A 22,192-nucleotide genomic window follows, 5' to 3' on the forward strand; every position below is an offset into this window, starting at 1 on the left:
CGGAGGTTGTGCCGAAGCAGTTCTTCTTCGCATTCTCTCGCATTCCTGATGTTCGCGCTAGTTGATTTCTGCATGGAATTATCCAATATTTAATGTTTGCCAGGAGGATCTCTTCGCTAGTTAATAATCAAGCCGCTGAGGTGGAAGGCCGAGCGAGACGGACGAAGCCTCCACAACTGGCGGCTGAGCCGGTCGTTCCGTTAAGGTGTTCTTCTAGGAAGGCCGACAGCAAAGTTGGCGTTAATGATGTGTCGGTTGGCTGTCTGGCTGTCTGGCTGTCTGTCTGTCTAGCTGTCTGGTTGCCTGGCTTGTCTGGCTTGTCTGGCTACCTGGATGCGGGCTCTGAGATAACAATGCGAGGCATGTGTAAGGAACAGGGGGCGAGTGACGGATGGATGCATGATCCCTGGCGCGGCATCACCCCTGATGCGAGTTCGCGGATGGTGTTTTGCTTGTTTTTCCCCATACTCTGCCACCGGCCATGGCCACGACGGATATTGAAAACTCCGCCAGCCCGTAGCCAGCCAGACGGACGGACAGACAGGCAGGCAGGCCATCCACACCGTGGCCGAGGTTGAACAGCGCAGTCTCGGATGGATCACAGGGCGGCTGTCAGCGTCACGGTGGTTAGCCAGCAGCATCACAACACCGACGCAGCAGCAACTTACTAGCAGGTAGCAATAGCAGTACACCCGTAGCAAGCAGACATACTGTATACGTCTAGACATCACCGTACCAGGCCAGCCTTCCGCAGGCACACCGACAGCCAGCGAGGACGAGCCCGGCCCGCCGCCCCCTTGCGCCCAGCCGGTGCCTGGAGCTCGCTGCTAAGCCGCTGGAGAAGTGGACAAGTAACCAACAGCCAGCGCGAGGGTCGCTCACTGTAACTGGCCAAGCAGAGCCCACCGCCAGCTGAGCTCCAACTCTGGGTCGTCTCCGTAATTCTTCGTCTTCGTCTTCGCTCTTCTTCGTCTTCAGCCTCGTCCTCCATCGTCTGCACCGGCCGTCCTCGTTTTTTTTTTCCTCCGCCGCGACGGAGACATCGGAAGAAGCTGCTGATTATTGTTTTTCCTGTGCCGCTGTGCCTGTGGTTGGTTTGGGCGTCTCTCCTGCGCTGGGTGGTCTTGCTTGGTGTCTCTTCTCAGTCTCTCTCGTCTCCGAAGGTTTCTGTGGCCACCACGCATCATCATCATCACCACCACAACCACAACCACCGCCGCCGCCGCCGCCTGCCTACCACCGGCCTCGCGCTCCCTCCAGACGCTGCTCTCGCCAAAGACCTCGCTCTTCTCGCTCTCTCAGTCAGTCAGTCGGCCCTGCAGCTGGCTCTGGTCGGCACCCGGACGCTGCCAATTCGCCCTATTCGCCCTATGGACCCGTCGGCCTCGCAGCCTCTGCTCTCCTGAACCATCGTCCCTTTCCCTTTTTTTCCTCTGGTCCACACGCTCCCTGCGTACAAGTGCCGGATCAATTCTCAAAGGCCTCGCGGGAGCCCTGTCAGGCTGCCTTGCTGTCTGCTGCTCTCCTCCTGGCCGTCGTGGTCGTTCCCTACTCTTCCGGTGCTGTCTCTATACCCCTTTCGGCTGCTTTTTTATTTACATCACCACCTCTTCTTTTTCTCTTACGTCTACCACTCCGGCGCAGGCTCGACTACTTGAATCAACAAACGAAAAAGGATACGATACGAAAAGAAGGGGGGAAAAAAGAGAGAGAGAGAAAGGACCAGTTGGACGGTCATACTCTATGCAATATCTAAGAAGAAGCTAGGACGCCATGGCCGTGGTTCAGTTTGGAAGCGAAGATGAGTCGAACGTATCGAAACCGTCGAAGCGGATGCGATGGGCCACCCAGCGCCGTCCCGGCCGGCAAGGCTCGAGAAAGCGAACCTCGATCATGGACAAGCTGCACCAGCGAGCAGGTTCAAAGGACGAGAAGCGGAGGTCTAATACCAGCAGCCTCCCCAATGGCAGCGAGCCCTCAGATGCCTCTGATGAGGCCGACAGACGGCGGATCTATGTCAACGTACCGCCGCCGCCTCACCAGAGAGACGAGAACGGCAAGTCGACCATAACTTTTGGACGAAACAAGGTCCGGACAGCAAAGTACACTCCTCTCAGCTTCGTCCCGAAGAACCTGTACTACCAATTTCACAATATGGCCAACGTTTACTTCCTGTTCATCATCATCCTTAGTGTGAGTGTTTCCCCTTTCATTTGCCATCACAATTTTTTTTCTTTTCTTTTCTTTTTTTTTATTCTTGTATACAAGATTGACAATTTGTGATCTGTTGCACTGGTGCAGATTTTCTCCTTTTTCGGTGCCACCAACCCTGGCCTGGGAGCAGTGCCACTTATCTCCATTCTGACGGTTACCGCGCTGAAAGATGGTGTTGAAGACTGGCGAAGGACAGTGCTGGATAACGATTTGAATAACTCGCCCATTCACCGCCTTGTAGGCTGGAACAACGTCAATTCTACCGAGGATAATGTATCACTATGGCGTCGGATCAAGAAGGCGACGACGAGGGGGATCCGACGGGCCTGGAAGTGGTTCAAGCGTGTGAGAAAGGGCGAAAAGCCCGAGCCCAAACCGGTCGTGGAGGATACGCCGCGAATGTCGATAGCTACCCAACGGCCCGAGTTCCGCAATTCAACCTACTCCTACCGACCGTCCTACCAGGCTGACCGTCCTGGAAACGACAGCGAAGACATCCAAATGACACCCCTCCCGTCCCCAGGCGTCAATGGAAATGGTAAAGCCGAACCACGCGCTCCTCCTCCTTTCAATGAGACCCCAATGACACACCCGAGCAAGTTCTACGGCAGTATTCTGAACAAGTCATGGCAACCGTCTGGATCTGCCAGATTTAAACGTGACTACTGGAAGAACGTAGAAGTGGGTGACTTTATCCGAATCTACAATGGAGAGCAAATTCCCGCTGATGTGGTGGTCCTGTCTACCTCTGACCCGGACGGTGGCTGCTATGTTGAAACCAAGAATCTCGATGGAGAAACAAACTTGAAAGTGCGACAGGCACTCCACTGCGGACGTGCCGTCAAACACGCGAGAGATTGTGAAGCAGCCCAATTCGTCATTGAGAGCGAGCAACCACATCCCAATCTTTACCAGTACAGCGGTGCTATCAAGTGGTCGCAGGCTAACCCTGATTACCCGGACTCCCCTGAAAAGGAGATGGCGGAAGCAATCACCATCAACAACGTCTTACTTCGTGGCTGCAACTTGAGAAACACTGAATGGGTCCTTGCAGTTGTTATATTTACCGGCCTGCAAACGAAGATTATGCTCAATACTGGAATCAGCCCACGCAAAACCGCGCGGCTGGCAAAGGATCTCAATTGGAACGTCGTCTACAATTTTATCATACTCTTTGCCATGTGTCTTACTTCCGGCATCGTGCAGGGAGCTACGTGGGGCCAAGGTGACAATTCTTTGGACTGGTTCGAGTATGGGTCATATGGCGGCAAACCCAGTGTCGATGGAATCATTACATTCTGGGCATCCCTTATCCTGTTCCAGAACCTTGTCCCGATCTCTCTTTTTGTCTCTCTTGAGATCGTTCGTACTCTCCAGGCCGTCTTCATTCACAGCGATACCTTCATGTACTATGAAAAATTAGAATACCCCTGCACCCCCAAATCTTGGAATATCTCAGATGACCTTGGCCAGATTGAATATATCTTCTCCGACAAGACCGGTACCTTGACTCAGAATATCATGGAGTTCAAGAAATGCACTATCAATGGTGTTTCTTATGGCGAGGCCTACACCGAAGCACAGGCTGGAATGCAGCGCAGACAAGGAATCAATGTGGAAGAAGTATCCAGAAAGGCCAAAGAAGAGATAGCGCAGTCTAGAGCTTCGATGTTGAAGCAGCTCAGAGCTATTCACGACAATCCGTATCTCCACGATGATGAACTCACCTTTGTATCTTCGAACTTTGTCTCTGACCTCACCGGCTCATCGGGCGAGGAACAGAGGGACGCTGTTACCAACTTCATGATTGCTCTCGCTTTATGTCATACTGTCATCACAGAACGTACACCGGGTGACCCACCCAGAATTGATTTCAAGGCTCAATCTCCAGATGAAGCTGCTCTCGTATCTACAGCGCGAGACTGCGGATTCACCGTACTCGGCCGATCCGGGGATGATATCCGGCTGAATGTCATGGGCGAGGAACGACGATACACCGTTCTTAACACTCTAGAGTTCAACTCTACCAGAAAGCGCATGAGTGCCATCATCAGAATGCCTGATGGAAGAATCATACTTTTCTGCAAGGGTGCCGATAGCATAATATATTCCCGCCTTTCTCGCGGTAAGCAAGCTGAACTCAGGAAGAATACTGCGGCCCAACTCGAAGTTTTCGCCAGGGAAGGTCTCCGAACGCTCTGTGTAGGACAACGCATCCTTTCAGAGGAGGAATACCAGGAGTGGAGTAAGACTTACGAGGATGCTGCTCAGGCCATTACCGACCGTGACGAGAAGCTTGAGGAGGCAGCAAGCTCCATTGAACGTGAGCTTACTTTACTCGGAGGAACCGCCATTGAAGATAGATTGCAAGATGGTGTTCCAGACACCATTTCCTTGCTTGGAGCTGCTGGTATCAAACTGTGGGTTTTGACGGGTGACAAGGTCGAGACCGCTATCAATATTGGTTTCTCTTGCAACCTGCTGACCAGTGACATGGAGCTAATCGTCTTCAATATTGACCCGGACGATATCGATGCTGCCACCACAGAGATAGACAACAACCTTGCGAATTTCAACCTCACAGGATCTGACGCAGAACTTCTTGCAGCTCAAAAGAATCACGAGCCTCCGGCTGCCACTCACGCTCTTGTTATTGACGGAGAGACTCTCAAGTTAATGCTCAGCGATAAACTGAAGCAAAAGTTCCTTTTGTTATGCAAACAATGCAAGTCTGTCATTTGCTGCCGAGTCAGTCCTGCGCAGAAGGCTCAAGTTGTTAAAATGGTCAAGGAAGGGCTGAAAGTGATGGCTCTCTCTGTCGGCGATGGTGCCAACGACGTTTCTATGATTCAGGAAGCTGATGTTGGTGTTGGTATTGCTGGTGAAGAAGGACGACAAGCAGTCATGTCTTCGGACTATGCCATTGGACAGTTCAGGTTCTTGCAGCGTTTGATTCTGGTGCATGGTCGATGGTCGTATCGTCGCCTTGCAGAGACTCTTGCAAACTTCTTCTACAAGGTATGCGTTCCCTTTGATTCTTTCCACCATCGATGTATCGTTCCCTAACTATAGTATAGAACCTTGTCTGGACCTGTGCTCTGTTTTGGTATTCCATATATAACAACTTTGATAGTTCGTACCTTTTCGAGGGTACTTACATCATTCTGGTGAACCTTGCGTTTACCTCGTTACCTGTTATTTTGATGGGCATTCTTGACCAGGACGTTGATGATAAAGTGTCTCTTGCCGTTCCACAGCTTTACAAAACCGGTATCGAGCAGAAGGAATGGACTCGCACCAAGTTCTGGTATGTCAATCTTTTATTTTTCCACCTTTTAGTTTCGAAGACTTCTAACCGTGTATATACAGGCTTTACATGTTGGATGGATTGTATCAGTCTGTGATCTGCTTCTTCATGACATATCTCCTGTTCCGTCCAGGACAGAATGTCAGTGAAAATGGCCTGGACCTCAGTGACCGTACACGCATGGGTATCTACGTTGCCTCATGCGCGATTGTATGTAGCAATACCTACGTCCTGCTCAATACCTACCGTTGGGATTGGTTGACTGTCCTAATTAACGCTGTGAGCTCGCTTCTCCTTTGGTTCTGGACTGGTGTTTACTCTGCTACCACGTCGGCGGGTACGTTCTACAAAGCGGCATCTGAAGTATACGGAAGTCTGTCGTTCTGGGCTCTCACATTCGTCACTGTTGTCATGTGCCTTGGGCCGAGATTCACCATCAAGTCGGTCCAGAAGATATATTTCCCTCGGGATGTCGACATTGTTCGTGAGCAGGTTACACTCGGAAAATACAAGTACCTTGAAAAATACGAGGCTTACGTTCCCCCATCACACGCATTCGCTGCCCAATCCTCGGGGATCATGCAAAACAGCAAACCTGCTGCAAAGCGAGATCCAAATCAACCCGAAGAAGAACGTCCCATATACCCCCCTTCTGTTGCACCAACCGCAACAACCCATAACCCACGCAGCCAAAATGGCAGTGACACAACTGCCTACACAGCAAGTCTGGACCTCCGACCTCCAGCGCACCAGTCACTAGAGCAAGAGCGCAACCCACCACGAGATCGTGTAAGGCCGTCGATAGATCGCTGCAGATCCTCAGTGGATCGGGTCAGGTCAAGTTTCGAAGCCAGCAGTGACTTCACTTCGGCGGCAATGTTAGCCCGAATTGAATCTAGTCATGTTAGAGGCGATCCCAACAACCATCCTGCGATCCAGGAACATTAAGTGTATATATACGATTCACGTCCATATCGGCTGGCATATATGCACCAGCACCAAACCTCCTTTAATTCCCCACGGCCCCTCGTTCAATGCGCGCACGTATCACGACTTTCCATACTTTTTCTCTTTCGTACGGTTTTCTTTTCTCTCCCAATAATTCGAAATATCAGCCATTTCAGATACCATTTCCCGCCCTGCCGTCCTCTGCGCTACCTTATTGACTTCCATGCTGCATTTTCAACTTCATCGTCTCATCCAGCTTCCTCCGTTCCGCTAGGCGTTTTGCAATTCGGTCTTTGGCTATGCTTTCTTTTTCATACTTGCTCGCATGATATCACTTGCCTCTCTTCAGTTTCTTTCTTTCCTCGTGTTGTAATTTTATTCCCTTGAGCGCGAAAAGCAAATAATTCCTCTTTATATTTTTTGCGCTACATCTACCCCCCCCCTTTTTGGGCTTTAGGTTGCCTGTTTGTATAAAGATATATTCGATCGAGAGAATACCCCTTTACTTGCCTTGGGGGAGAACTGGCGCTTTTGAGACGAGGCCCTTCCCGCGTATCTTAAGGAGAAGACCCCTGTTTCCCTACCTTGGCTTGTTTTGCTGTTTGCTTCTACATATTCCCATCCTGATTATAACGGTGCTCGCGTCCTTTCGAGGGTAGCTGTGCATGACATAGAAAATAGTATATATTCTGACTACTATAACCGCTCAACCACACAGCTTCCAGAAATTAGTAATTCCCCCGCAGCGGCACAACGGATGCATATAGACCGTACCATAGGTGTCGATAATCAAAGTACTCCGTAGTGATGACCAATAAAGGGGGGCTGTTTGCCCCTTGGTAGTCGCAAGGTTGGTCAAAGGTGTAGTTCAAATAGTCTACGTAGTTAGTTAGTTAAGCGGCAACATAAAAAGAGTTTGTTCCATAACTTAACTTAGTTATCGGCCTTATCGGCGTGACACGCCAAACGCACGCTGCATTTTCCAACCACCAGCCATGTTTTTATAGACTGACTCTTCTTCCTATCTTTATCTTTGTTTATTCTTATATTTTTTTTCTTTTTGGATTGTTCATTTAGACCTCACATGGTTGTTTGGTGTGAGAAGTGTCCTGCTTTTACTCACAGAGGAAGGACGGTCATCCTGCTCTTCCGCTCTTTACGTCAAGTCCGACTTTGACCTTCAAACCCACAACGAAGATCCAAACGGCAAGAAACGTGAAGGAGTGAGAGACCGAAGAGAGATAGTTGAGACAGTATAGGAAGCATCTGATCTATCCTGAACTCGACGCGTTTAGGGGAGGTTTTCAACTCTTCCGGGTGCCCATGACGGCCGGCAGGTCGACCAGGGTGAAAACATGGCCGAGTTAATGAACACGCTCGAGTTGGTCCCATTTGCTTTTGATTTTTCAGTTATATATGATATCTATACTGTCGAGTGACATGTATTGGCTAACGTTTGACCTCTTATTTCGGATTAGGGAGCTGAAGAGCCTGCCTGAAGAGCTTCACCTTCTGTGCCCGCGTAAAAATGACAATGATATGGAGCAGTACAACAAATACACCGAGAGCGAAAATAAATCTAGTGAAGCCGGTGCTCAGACGAACCCTGATATACTTGAGAGAATATCAGAGGCTGCGGTGCGTCGAGAGAAATTTCTCTCATGCATACAGCTACTAGCTTTTAGTGGCGAAGAGGTTGAAGCACAACAGCAATGGATATGGAGACGCCTCAAGGAGACATTAGAAAGATGTGATATTTGCATCAAGGAGTACTACAGGGGGAAAATATGGCTGATTGGGACTTTGGGTGAAAGCTACGATGAATCTGAAGTGGAAAAATTCAGTAAAATGCTGGATGATTGGGATATAGCCAGAGTCGGGAAAAATTTGGATAAAGCTGCCAGTATGCTCGCAAGTATCTCCCCTGGGCAGCGTAAGATAAGCGCCCTTGATCGAGCCTCTATGCTCTCCATTTTTGAAGCTTTAAGCTCTACCCCGGTGCTAGGGAACGAGACGTTTCTTTGTGAGCATTTTGACAAACCGTTTACGATGGTACAAAGCTCGCGCGCTCTAAAGATCACAGAATATGTACCTGCCGCTACGCAGTTTCTTTTCGACAAAAACAAGCATAGAAACGATTGGGCTGTGTTTACTTGGTCAAAGCTAGCCAGACCACCGACAACTACGGAATTCGACTGTGCAATCAAGGAGCCTTTACTTGCGGCTTTACGCCGAGCATCCACTCCTCCATTTGATCCGGACTTTGTTGATTCGCTATGGCGTGGAGTCACTATCATAATCAAGGGACTGAACAAGGACCAAATCACCCATAACCTTCGAGGACTTGAACTTGATCCCTGCCGATTATCTGTTGACCACCTAGCCATTCAAGCTCCAGCTTTACGCTCAGTTATCAACACGATACATGCTCTCTTGAAGAAATCTCCAAACGACTTTTGGGATGCCATGCAAACTATTTCACCACAAGCCATTATTGAGCAGATTTTTTACAATCCCCAGTTCGAAGTGTTTTTAACGGCTACTGATAATAATGACTCCTTGACTGAATCCCCCCTGAGGGACATGCTGTCATGGATAGATCCCTTTATCATGTCTCTCAAGAATACCCACCAACCACAAGCATGTCGGTTCCTAGTTCACCAGCTTCTCAACCGCCTTCAGGAGCCTCGATTTCCTACCATTGTCAAGTACCATTGTTTTCGAAGTGGACTTATGGTTCTTTATCGTACCTTGCGTAGCTTCACGGATAATGAAGACTCGAGAGGTTCTGTGGCTACCATCGTTCTATCCGAAATGATGGAGGTTATAAGTGATAATATCAAGCATTTCCTTAACCCTCCACGGTTCGAAGTTGATGGGAGTGAGGGGGAGATTTCTATTCTCTGTATGGATGTGGTCCGAAACACATTGGCACTGGAATGCCAGTCTCTAAAATCAGACTATGAAACCATCCTCAGGGATAATACTCTACAACATGGCGTTAGCACATATACAGCGCCTATATGGGATGCTGTAGTCCAACATCTTGACGAAAAGAATTTAGCCCTCTCTTCTGCAGCCCTGAGAGGTATCTTGCCTCTCGTAGGACTTGAGAAGTTCCAGACGAGGGGAGAAAACACGAAAGAAAAGACGCATTTTAATGTCATTTATGGCCACCTTACTCATCTCGCATGCCAGATCCTTGAGAGATTGTCTGATTTCAGACCTGAACATCTGGACGAATTATTCAAAGCTCAAGAGACCAATGGTTCTTTGACCTCTGCATTATTCTCCGCTGACTTAAATACGTATCAGGCGGCTGTCGATCTGATAAAAGCCGTCAGTGGCCAGCTGGGGCGCAAGGAGGCAATTTCTCACCTATTACAGTCGTTCTGTGCCTCCACGATGTTTGGGTTCAGCTGGTCTTTTCGGCGTATTTCCAACATGAAAACATTCGCCTCTGCTCCCAGAATGCTTAAAACTGGCACAGATATCATCGAGGTCCTGTGTGATTCTCAAACTGGAATACTGAGGACTCGAAAACTTAATGATCCAAAAGAAGTATACTTCTTGCAGAGGCTTTGGGAGTATCAGTGGTTGGCACTTTCTACAATATTCAGTCATACCGAAAAATGGCATAGAATGGGCGTTGACAGGTCAATCATGCTAGAATTCTGTCGAGACAGTATCCAATTTGCTGAGCTTCTGTTCGACCAATTTCCAATATTTGCCACGGCCGTTGGAGAAGCCGACCCAGCACAAGCTAACTCGGCAAAGAGTAACCTCCTTCGATACCCAACTACCACAATGAATGCCATGGTAAAATGGTTACGGCTAAAGGATGAGTATCTTGCGACTACACTGGTTGGGATCGTTTCAAAAGTGCTTCGCCGTCTTGGGGATCTAAATGCAACAGTTCAGGAGGAGGCCTTGGACGTCATCAAAGATGTTGCTTTGACTGCCAAAATCAAGACTATTTTGACGGATAGTGAAAAGGCAGAACTAGTAAGGTCTATGGAGGCCTATTATAAGAAACCCCTGATCACTCCTATTCCTGCTCCACCTCCCAAAAAGAAACAAAGTTCGATTACTGCTTTTGCTAAACCCGTGGATCCCAACACGATTGTTAAATCCGAATCTAAACCGATTAAAGAGGAGGGACATGAGAGTGAGATTGACATTCCAGATGATGTTTTAATAGAACTATCAGGTTCGATTGATCTTCACAAGGCTAGAATAGCCTCTCAGAAACCTATTCCTCGCCCTGCCGCACCTTATAAACCTCTTCCACCTGTGGCACCATTAGCGAAACCGGCTCATAATGTCCTTTCATTCCGTGAAAAGCGCGAGAGAGAAAAGGAGGCCAAAAAGAAACGTGATATGATAGAGCTCGCCAAAGTAAAGAAGAACTTGCCTTTACGTGGTATGAGTGAGCAGACAGCGTCACAAGGCTCCGGCCTCAGCGGCCTTAATATTGGAGTCGTTGAGCATAAACCTGCGGACAGTATGATGGTGTCTTCCGACTCGGATTCAGACTCAGACAGTGACGATAATGGAGACGAAGATATGGTTGGGAAGCGGGTGTCTTCAAAACCAGATGCTGTGAGAGCTTATGAAGAAAGCCGAAAGAAACTCCTACAACGAGTGCCTTTTAAGAAGGCAAAGATCATCCGCTCTGCCAAGGACATGCGAGCGCGGCTTGCCCCAGACTTATCATCTCTTCATAAGACATTATTAAGTTGGGATTTCTTTGCAACGACCGTTCTTCCTCCAAACTGTGGCCGAACTGACTACACATTGGTTTCCAACGTTTTCGCAAATGCACTGGAGTATCAAAAGACTTTCGAGCCATTACTGATACTAGAAGCCTGGCAAGGCTTCCAAACTGCTAGAGAGGATGCAACATTTAAAGAGTTCGAAATCAAAGTTGCAAACCGTCTTTCAGTTGACTCATTTGTGGAAGTTAGCACAATTATGGAGCCTCAACAGGTTAAAGACTTGGGCCTAGGGGAAGCTGATTTGGTTCTGCTATCCCGCTCAAACAAGCCTGCCACTGATTCGAGTGCACCTCATTGCCTAGGTAGGATATCCGGAATCAAGAAGAAGAAAGGGACAGTGGAGGTATCCTATCGCATTAATCCCAGTGGCCCAATGGCTAGCGGAATTGGACCCGGAGGCGGGCTGTTTGGTGTAAAGATCACCTCTCTTACACCCCTTGAACGTGAATATGGAGCACTCATGGCTCTCCAATATTATGACCTGAGTGAGGAGATTATAAGAGCAAAGCCATCTCCAATATTGAACTATGGCCCAGAGAATTTGAAAACCATACTGGCCACATATGACCTCAATCCGGCGCAAGCCAAGGCTATTAAATCGGCTGTGGATAACGATGCATTCACACTAATCCAAGGGTAAGATTGAGGGGTTGTGATTTTTTTTTTTTATCGTCAGACACCAACTAATATTTCAATTATAGACCTCCTGGTTCAGGCAAGACCAAAACCATAGTTGCAATTGTTGGAGCGCTTCTAACGCCCATTCTGGCGGAACGAAAGGTTCCCCAACCCAAAATAGCCAGCGACTCAGCACAGGCGAGCAAGTCAGCCCCATCAAAGAAACTGCTAGTTTGCGCGCCTAGCAATGCAGCTGTTGATGAGCTAGTGATGAGGTTTAAAGAAGGGGTGAAGACACTCAACGGCAAAACACAACCAATCTCTGTCATTCGGTTAGGTCGAAGCGATGCGATCAACGCCAATGTGCTGGATGTTACGCTAGACGAGCTTGTCAATGCCAAGTTGAACCAGAGTGATCAAAAGAAAAATGGAGAAGAGCGTGATTTACAGAGCTATTTCAACGAGCACAAGGAAACCTCTGCCAAATTTATTGAGATACGGCAGAGAATTGATCAATGCAGGACGAGAGCAGAGCCCGTCTCTAACGAGCTCGAACGAGAATTCGATCTTCTAAAACGAAAGAAGGCTCAACTAAGTCAGGCCATTGATAATGCCAGGGATAAGAACCATGCCGCAGCACGAAATGCTGAGTTGACTCGACGACGAATACAACAAGAAATCATTGACGGAGCTCATGTTATCTGCTCCACCCTTAGCGGCAGTGGACATGAAATGTTCCAAAGTCTAAGTATCGAATTTGAGACAGTTATCATCGACGAAGCTGCCCAGTCTATCGAATTGAGTGCTCTCATTCCTCTCAAATATGGTTGCTCCAAGTGTGTTCTAGTTGGAGATCCCAAACAGCTGCCTCCAACAGTGTTATCGAAGGAAGCATCTCGATTCCAATATGAACAGAGTTTGTTCGTTCGAATGCAAGCAAACCATCCAAATGATGTCCATCTTCTCGACACCCAATACCGAATGCATCCGGAGATTAGCAAATTCCCAAGCCAAGCGTTCTATGATGGGAAGCTACAAGATGGACCTGGAATGGCGCCATTACGGAAAAAGCCCTGGCACGGAAGTGAGCTTCTTGGGCCATATCGGTTTTTCGATGTCCAGGGCATGCACTCCAGTGCTGCCAAGGGCCATTCTTTGGTTAACATTGCAGAACTTACAGTAGCAATGCGCCTCTACGAACGGCTTGTGGCTGACTATAGAAATTATGATTTTGCGGGGAAGATTGGCATAATCACGCCTTACAAAGGCCAGCTGAGGGAGCTCAAGAGTCGGTTTGCTGCTAAATATGGCAGTTCAATATTCACCGCTGTTGAGTTTAATACCACGGACGCATTCCAAGGAAGGGAGTGCGAGGTTATCATATTTTCTTGTGTCCGAGCATCTGACCGAGGAATAGGGTTTTTGTCCGATATTCGTCGAATGAATGTTGGATTGACACGAGCCAAGTCGTCGCTTTGGGTTCTTGGAAATTCTCAATCTCTTGTCCGAGGTGAATTTTGGAGGGCGTTGATCCATGATGCTCGAGAACGCCAGCTTTATACTGAGGGAGACATCTTACGAATCCTGCAGAAACCTCAAATCAGCCTGGATATGGAATTAAATAACGTCGAAATGGTAGATGCTCCTGCAGAAGTTGGCAATATCCCAACTCCTTCATCAAGGCCAGGTTCATCTATGGCTGGAAGCAGCAACTCTAGGCCGCCTTCCAGACTGTCAAATCCCCAGTCCGCCGCCGAATCATTGCCCAGCGAACTGCCCTCAGGTAGTGCAGTGGGCACGCCCATCCCATGCCTTCCGGATGGCCCTTCCGGGGGTAAGTCTGGGCTAAATGACTTGGCTGTGTGCGGATATTGCGGAAGCCATCAACATATGACACATAATTGTGACAATATCGATGCCAAGATAGCCTGTCAGGGCACTTGTCGAAGATGCGGAGATGAGACGCATTCAATTCGGGATTGCAAAGCTGAACGCTGCGTTCAATGCGGAGAAACCGGCCATCTTGCAAATGACTGCAAGTCCACAACGGTGCTACCCAAATGGGAAAAGAATAAAATCATCAAAGAAGAAGCCCATCACAAGAACATGCAGCAAGCGAGAATAGAAAGGCAGAAGCAGAAGGCCATTGCGGCTCACGACCCGAAAATACCACTAATACAGGTTCCTGGAAAGAAACCTTCAGCTGAGAACATGGCCCCTCAACATAGTATTGGCCATGGGAAGAGGAAACGATCTGATTTGGGCAATCCCCAGGCTTCGAGTGACCCAAAGGTAATGCGACTTGACCAGAGCACTGCATCTTCGACTCCTCCGAAGGATTCCAAGGGAAAGAAACAAGACGGCAGCACCTCCGCCGCAGCACAGACACCAGCTGTAAGCCTGCCAAAAGGCCCGAGAGGACGAAAAGCGGATCCTCACAGCGTTGCGCCGCCCCCAAGCGTATGCTAAGTGACCCGTCTGCAAGATTCCGGTAACTAACTGACAGCTACTGACATCACTTTCTCCTCCTAGGACCTTGTAATACCATCGCGAGATAGCCGCGAGAGTCGCCCAATTTCTACCGAACAGCCTCCTCCGGCGGCCAATAAGGTAAGTCACTCAACGTCTACCATATATAGATCTACACCGCTCTATAAAACGGGGACTTAGAAGAATCCTTTTTTTTCACGCTCATAAAAATAAGGGGGAACAGACAATCTAATACATTCATCGTAGGTTGGTGACTCTACCAGCGGTCCTCCCATGAGGCCAAAAGGCGACAGACGACCTCCTCCTCCAATGCGCAAAAAGAAGCCTGCAGACGTCTTTATTCGTCCAGAACGCAGGTAAAAAAAAAAAGTAACAAGACAGACATGCACATAGTAGTGTGAAAGAAGAAATAACTCACGAAACCGCTGAAGTATCGAGGATGACTTTTTTTCCTCGTGCAATAACTTCTTATCTTTCCCATTCTTGCATTGTATTCCTAGAACTCTTTTCTCTTCTCGCTAGCTAGTTATCCTTGCATCCGCCGCCTTATACTGTGATATTATTGACGGCGCGCACATTCACAGCAGTGACGCAGCTTTCTCTGTGCCTGACCCGAAGACACAGTGGTTGGGTTTTTCCGGGTACAGTGAAGATTCTTCAGGTTACCCGCCCTTACATGACGAGCATAAGCCTCTTCGCTTTTTGTCGCATTGAGGGACAGAGCTTTGTCTCTTTCACATTTTCAGGCCGATGATGGTATTGAAATTCTAGATCCTTCTACCAATCAACCGCCGTTCAGCCGTCTTGTTGGTACTCGGCGCGAGACCTGTTCCTGAACACTGCTTGAAGGGCCTGTGGCCTGTGTGGCCTGTGTATACAGCCAGCCGTGCACCGTCCGGTTTGCAACCCCTTTGCTTTGCGTCTCATTCTGATTCCCTGCCTCTAGCTGTCTATGGACGAACAACTCTTGAAGGTCTACTATCCAAATAGGGAAACCGCAGGAGGAGCTGTGAGCTCCCACAGTGATAGGTCGCTGCTTCATGTCCCACAGAATACGCAAGGGAGGCACTGTGCGCAAGTGTTCGGGGCGTAGGGGTGTGCGTGTGTAAGCGCTCTTCTGAACTGTAGATGGCTGACAGACCATGCCTTTCGGCGTATAGTAGATTCCTTATCAAAAACACGTAGGTGATGAAACGGGGAGTTGGTGTGTATGGCAATTAAACAAACGCACCCATAAAGATTGAAGCGTGATGTGATCCTGATACTGATCCAGCTTCCAAGTCTCTTAACCCTTTATTCGTTAAACATATCCTGCAGAAGAAGGATGTAGGCATAATGCGCAGGTACAGGCCTTTTCGCTCATCCCTCTTACCCAGGCAATGCAGCCGAGCTGCACGAAGCCTCCACCGAGCCTTTTGCTTCTGCATGACTCTTCCTTGGAGCTCTTGCCTCTTGCAAGGATAGCTAGGTGCATAACCAATGACGCATTGTATGCAAGATGTGTGAATGGTGGAAGGGTGCTGGAAGGAAAATCTCTTCTCCTGCACGAGATTCTGCAGTCAGCCGGCCGCAGGGGACGAACAGTGTACCCTCATCCAGTCCGTGTACACCCTTTCTCGTGCTCAACCGGCTCTCCAACCATCCAGATCGAGACCGTCCCTGGCCTCTGCACTCTAGTTATGAGCCGGGGCCAGGTGCAACCTCTATAGATACTGTTGGCGCGAAAGCAAGAATGCTTAAAAAAAGAGGATCCTGTGTCGCCCTTTTTTGCAGCTTTGATCATATCCGAGAGGATGGTAGTATGGCATATCCTGTTCTATAGGAGGAATAACTTGAGATATCCGCCGTGACGGGCAGTCGTTACACTCATCACGTACGGTCTGCTTGGTACGCGCCCACGGCTATACGCGTCTAGAGTGCTTCCATCTTGCATATTGATCGGAGAGGCACGCGCACATTTGTGAGAAGGCAAATGCACGGAAGTGCCTGGGTATCTAGATCTGGGCGATCTGCGAGACAGGTTTCTGCCCTGTGACGTCGGTCTCTAGATCTCTTGGATAGATGATAGACGTCTGCCTGGTTTGGGAGCGCATCGACAGCCACACAATTTCCGTAGAGGAGACGTTCTTCAAAGCCGTTGGTCGGAATAGCCTCCTACCAGCCTCTTTTTGCCGCCCGTCGCCTCTTGGGATGGCCCATCTCTGGCATGGTGCAACGGAAACGGGCGTCAGAGTCGGACAGGATGCGACTCACTGTGCAACCCCAACGAGCACCCTGCATGCGCGAGAGCCAAAGCAAACCTCAGCACCTGGTACCTCGAGCAGATATAGGACAGGGTCCTAGTCCGAAGCTGTTGTCGGCGGTTTGCCTGGTAGTAGTAGTACTCCGTAGACGCGGAGATGCAGGCTTTGCGGCTATGGAGCTCTCCGTCAAACGAGTGGAACAAGTTGAATGTGCTTAATACAACAGACATATAGGCCCCAACATGCAGCTAAAATGTCACACTGTCCCAATTTAGCTACCATCCTGTGCTCTGCAGATCCTTATAACGCTCATCTTATAGATGTCGTAAGTAGTTATCCGGCCTGGTTGGCTCGGCCATCTCTTCCCACACAAACCAGAATCGATGGTGAAGACGGTGATTTGATGATAATCACGAAGCCTGGAAATGTGCGATTCATATGCAAGACGCTGACGTGAGCCTGCAGGAATTCGCGTTTCTGGGTATAGTTCTTCAGGTTGTATACATGATACTCCGCAGTTCATCGCATAAAACCGTGCATGCCTATGGATGCAGGTCCGGGGATGCGGTCTCTGTTCAAATTCGGATTTCCCAGGAACCTGCTGCTTTGCTCCCTGACCAGCTCTGTCCTGGGATGTTGAGTCCTGAAAGAGACGGGCCCCAGTCTTTGCCGTAGTAACTCCGTAGCCGACGATCAGCCTTGAAGCTGGCCACAATGTCTTTTTGTAAGGAGAGCATGTTGGCCGCTGGAGCCCTTCGTATAGGGCGAAGACCCCCTGTCTATCGCTACTGGACAGAGAGAAACTCCGCCGCATGCGCTAACTAACGCCCTGCTATGGAGAAAAATAACGGTTAGTATCCTCCGTAGCATTACTAAATTGCTGCTTTGCATACGGAGTACTCCGTAACTACTCCATCGGCAACGTCTGCCCGTTGTGAGTGTAGGTTGTTTCTGTTGGCTCGCATCAATAGCCGGCCGCTCTCCCGCTATACCGCCTATACAGAATCCCACCCCCTTGTCTACAAGCGACCTATTGATAGCAACAGCGGGCAACAAACGGGCCTGAAAATACGAGCGAGATGCTCGTCAGAGTCGGTCAGGCCAAGAGGGGGGACTTCTCATCCTCCCGGTCGATCTGCGCCGGCCAGATACACATGTAACGACGCCTGGTGCTGCGCCATTGGCTGCTCTTGGAGGATTCGATCAACTTGACGTCAGCTTCACGGGCTGTATTTCTTTTATTTGTGCATTCAGAAACATCCAAGCCACCAGGCTCAGGCCCGTCTAGTCGCCGTTTGCCTGCTATATCTCGTTGTTATTGATATCATTGCTTGTAGTTGGACGTTCGATGGCTGCCTTTTCTCCATCGCCGGACGGTGAATTAACTAACTGAATTGGTGATATCTATAACTTAGCTACAACGCCGCGCGATAACCAATAATGGGACCTGTCGACCTCCCCCGGCCATCATCGCCAGCTCGCTGCGACGCCGAAGCTGAGGCTGTCGGCCTTCTTTCATATCATGGCCAGCAGAAGCAGCAGAAGCAGCAGCAGCAGCCAAGTCACGGCCGAGGCGGGCTTCTGCAAGCCATCCACGGCCGGTCACCCAGCAGCCTGAACTCGCTTCCTCTGCGGCGGGCTGAGAAGACGGGCCACCATCTGCTCGCTGCCATAGGCTGCTGTCCAACGCGGCGAGCTGGAACCAGGCTGTCGAGAACCCACCGCCTGTTACGGCTTGTCGGCTTACTGGCCTGGCTGTTCGTGGTCGTATCAGTGGCCGAATCGCTGCTGTGGCCGCCATATCAGACGCCGCCAGAGCACTATGCTGGCCTGCGTGAGCGGATCCTCGGTTCCACGCAGCCCGGGCGAGGGAACCCAGAAGGCCAGAAGGTGTTCATAGCAAGTAATATCGTGCAGGAGGAGATGATTCGCGGGCCCTGGGGCCGCTCGCTGCTCGAGCTGGTCGACATCCTGGGAGAGGATAACGTGTTTGTCAGTATCTACGAGAACGACAGCGGGCCGGGGACAGGAGACGCCCTCAGAGAGCTTGCTGCACAGCTACCATGTCCGTTGTTCCCCCTTCGTGTGCGCTCTGTATATCTATTCCATCTCGTTTCCTGCTTCTAAAATAACAACGTATAGCATCTAAATGGCTACGGGCTAAGGTAATTTCTGGCTACAGGTAACTCATCAGTCGTTGCAGGGGAGCATGTGCCCCTTGAGGGCCTCCCTACGACCACTCTGCCATCAGGGGGCGAGCGAGTAAAGCGCATAGCGTACCTGGCCAGAATCCGCAACCGGGTGTTGCAACCGCTGAACTCGGCGTACCAGCCCTCTGGCGATCATGTAGCAGCGGACGGGTTCGGGTTCAGTCATGCGAACATGCAGTTCGACCGGGTCCTGTTCTTGAACGACGTCTACTTCTCGGCCATTGAGGCTGCTCAGCTCCTGTTCTCGACCAATGTAGACCAGGCCGGTCACGCTCAGTATCGGGCAGCCTGTGCCGTCGACTTTATCTCCAAGGCCATGTTCTACGACACCTTCGTGGTCAGGGATGCCGAGGGCTATGGCACCGGCCTGATGTTCTTCCCCTGGTTCGCTCCCGTTGGACGGGCCAGGAGCAGGAACCAGGTCCTCCAGGGCGCCGACGCAGTCGAGGTGCGCAGCTGCTGGGGAGGGATGGCGGCCTTCCAGGCATCGGTATTCCAGCACTTTTCAACGGCTGACTCGACAAGCCACATTGTCACTCGCTTCCGGCACGACTCAGAGCCCTTTTGGGAATCTTCCGAGTGCTGCTTGATCTTTGCAGATTGGGAAGATCGGTTTGGCCGGCCAGATGTTGCAAATCGGACCGGTGTTTTCTTGAACCCGTACGTTAGAGTGGCCTACTCACAGAATACTTGGAAGTGGCTGGGGTTCTTCAGACGGTTTGAACGCGTCTTTGCAAACCTGCAGTATCTTGTCAGCCGGCTGGCTTATCCAGAGCATAACCCTCGGCGAACTCACCTTCCAGGACAGAAGGTGAGGGAGAGAGTGTGGCAGAGTAACGCAGACGGTCAGCCGGGGGGTTCGCTTCAAACGATCCAGCGGATAGCAAGCCCTGGAGGCTTCTGTGGCCAGAGACGAATGTTTATCATGGTAGACGACATCGAGAAGGCAAACAGGAATGGAGCAAAGAATTGGAAGAAAATACCTGTTCCCTGAATGGTCGAGTCGCATTATTGACTTGAATACCCTTATTTTATTTTTATTTTTATTTTTTTAGTCAAGTAAGTTAACTTACATATGTTTCGCTCTGTTATAAGATGAGCATAGCATAATCATATTATAATAATAGTACTCCCGTAATATATCAATTTATATTAATCTGCACGAAGCTTGGTCATGCAGCGTATAATGTTTTCTTCTGTGCCTTGAACTCTGCTTGCAGTCCAAGCAGATATCATCGACATTCAGAATCAACAGCTCCCATCATCAACCAGGCGAGATTCAATAATCTAGAACCTTTTTTCACTATTTTCCCTCGTCTACCTCAACTAACCAGGAAGCGGGAAATTGAACACTGATAGCCAGGGGATGGGCGCTCATCCAGATGACTGGCGCGTACCAGCAAACTAACAATCCCACCCCATCTCGACTCGTCTCGTCTATCCAGGCCCTATTGTCTGGCAAGCGACTCCGTAACTAGTCGTCAATGCTAAAAAGACAGCCAACGTGCTTCCTAGAGAGAGGAGCCGTACTCTGTGATCTTTCTCTGCGTTGCTTCTCTCTTCCTCGGCCTTTGCTTTTTCTCTCTCTCACACTTTTTATTTCTCTCTCTCTCTCTCTCTCCTGTATTTGTCTTTTTTCACAGCTTCGACTTTGCTGCTGCCCATCTCTCCCACCGGCGCTTTCACCCCTGGCCGCACCGTTTTGAGGCGTTGCACGGGTATCTAAATATTGGTTCGTACCCTCTGGATCGTGTCGGAATGTACGACACGACGCTGCGTGTGTCAACAACAACAACAACACGCAAAAGGAAGACAAGGGACGAGAAGGAAAAGCAAAGAAAAGGGGGTAGTTAGCAGATAAAAAAATAAAAATAAAATATGTGTGCATACGGCCATTTTAACCTGCCATGGTATCCATCCCATTGGGTAACGCAGAGCATATGCGTAGATCTGAGCGTTCGTCGTCGTCTTCTTCACCTCGACTCTTCACTGCCAGGCCCCCCCTCTCTAAGTGTACAAAAAAAAGAGGCCAGAGAGGCCAATCAAGGCCTGGCTCAGCAGCATCGCAGGTCCCATGGACAGGCCAGCGTCCGATCTCTCTTGGGTCGCCCGCCTGCTTCTGCTCGGCTTCCTTGCACGATCGTGTTCGACAGGAAGCGAGATGTGATCTGTCTTCCCATCCGCAGGCAAAATTGATAGAACTCGAGCAGCGTCGTCGTGGCTGACTCAGCCCTGCGACGCCCAAAGCGGCAACTTTTACTTTCCACCATCGAAAAATGCTCCAACTCGGCCAACCTTCGTCTCCAGCAGCACAACAGCGCGGCCGCGGACAGGAGACCAGTTAGCTGTTTTCTATTTATCCGTCCCATCATAAAACAGGGGGATTGTCCTTATGGGGGACCAGCACGACTGAAAATCCCGCCGCCCGGGTTCTTTGTGATATACGGTGGTGGTGCCTGGTCTCGCTTGGGGGGGTCGAGGGGGTCGAAGGGGGGGGGGGGGGGAGGCGAGCGGTGGAGGATGGATCCTCGACCTGAGGCTTGACCTCCCCGGAAAGCTGGTAGCGGACTGGCAGCCAGGCAGGCTAGCAAGAGATTCTCTCGAATGACCAGCCCTGTGACTTGGCTTTGGATGTTGAGAGAGAGGTGCCTATGTACCTCTCCTGTTCCCCTGACCCTGGACGGCCTCCCGTTACCCCGTATGTACAGGAGTGGACTCTTAAACCCGCCGTGTATGCGTTGCGTTCAAGGGTTACTCCATTGGAATGGATTCTCTTGCCGGAAGGCGTTGATAGATCCAATTCACCTGCTTGTGCCATGTAACTAACAGTCGAAATCGCAGGCTTGCTTTTTCCTCCTTTCTCCGCCTTGATTTGTCGAGGCCCTTCAGCTTATACAGGGTTCATGGAGCTAGCTCTGTGAATCAGTGTGGGAAAATGGCCCTAAGGGATTCAGACTGCATCCCATAGTCTGGCTCATATTTCCTTTTTCGACTGCGTGCTCTCTTTCTCTCTCTTCTTGTCTTCAATTCCTTCAAGTCCACATTTGAAGGCTCTATTTCTTTGCTTTTGCTATCACTTCTCTTCTTCCTGGCTCTTTGTTTTTCTGTTTCCTTGCTTTTTTTTGGCTCTTCTTCCCAAGTGAGAGGTTCACGTCTTCGTATAAAGATTCAACGTGAAGCTTTCGACTTTTTGGTCTCCTGTCTCCCTCGACGCCCAAAATGCAGCTTGCCGCTGTTGCTCGTCCTTTTTGATGCTGTGCTGCCCATTTTCTTTTCACTCGGTCCCTCAAGATCACAGCTGTGGGATGTTCTCACCTCCTGTCACCTATCTACTGGCCGTTCTAGTTTAATGAACTTTCTATTAAACGACCATCCTCAGCCTGT

General features: G+C 49.8%; 4 protein-coding genes across 4 annotated transcripts; all 4 read left to right on the forward strand.

Annotated features, from left to right (window-relative positions):
• Positions 1 to 1,773: 1,773 nt before the first annotated feature.
• Positions 1,774 to 6,469, forward strand: TRV_05850 (uncharacterized protein; the record flags this gene model as incomplete). Its single annotated transcript, XM_003020031.1, has 4 exons — positions 1,774 to 2,193; positions 2,302 to 5,232; positions 5,292 to 5,521; positions 5,584 to 6,469. The coding sequence occupies 4 exons, from the start codon at positions 1,774 to 1,776 to the stop codon at positions 6,467 to 6,469; spliced, it is 4,467 nt and encodes a 1,488-aa protein (XP_003020077.1).
• Positions 6,470 to 7,909: 1,440 nt separating this feature from the next.
• Positions 7,910 to 14,715, forward strand: TRV_05851 (uncharacterized protein; the record flags this gene model as incomplete). The annotated part of the gene is made up of 4 exons (XM_003020032.1): positions 7,910 to 11,883; positions 11,949 to 14,259; positions 14,455 to 14,475; positions 14,602 to 14,715. The coding sequence occupies 4 exons, from the start codon at positions 7,910 to 7,912 to the stop codon at positions 14,713 to 14,715; spliced, it is 6,420 nt and encodes a 2,139-aa protein (XP_003020078.1).
• A 3,323-nt stretch (positions 14,716 to 18,038) lies between these two features.
• Positions 18,039 to 18,725, forward strand: TRV_05852 (uncharacterized protein; the record flags this gene model as incomplete). Its single annotated transcript, XM_003020033.1, has 1 exon — positions 18,039 to 18,725. One exon carries the CDS (start codon positions 18,039 to 18,041, stop codon positions 18,723 to 18,725), a length of 687 nt encoding a protein of 228 aa, XP_003020079.1.
• A 255-nt stretch (positions 18,726 to 18,980) lies between these two features.
• On the forward strand, positions 18,981 to 19,802 carry TRV_05853 (uncharacterized protein; the record flags this gene model as incomplete). Its single annotated transcript, XM_003020034.1, has 1 exon — positions 18,981 to 19,802. The coding sequence occupies one exon, from the start codon at positions 18,981 to 18,983 to the stop codon at positions 19,800 to 19,802; it is 822 nt and encodes a 273-aa protein (XP_003020080.1).
• Between the last annotated feature and the right edge of the window lie 2,390 nt (positions 19,803 to 22,192).

This window comes from Trichophyton verrucosum (genome assembly GCF_000151505.1).
Source record: "Trichophyton verrucosum HKI 0517 chromosome Unknown contig00651_1.f1.exp, whole genome shotgun sequence".
Classification (NCBI taxonomy): Eukaryota; Fungi; Ascomycota; class Eurotiomycetes; order Onygenales; family Arthrodermataceae; genus Trichophyton; species Trichophyton verrucosum.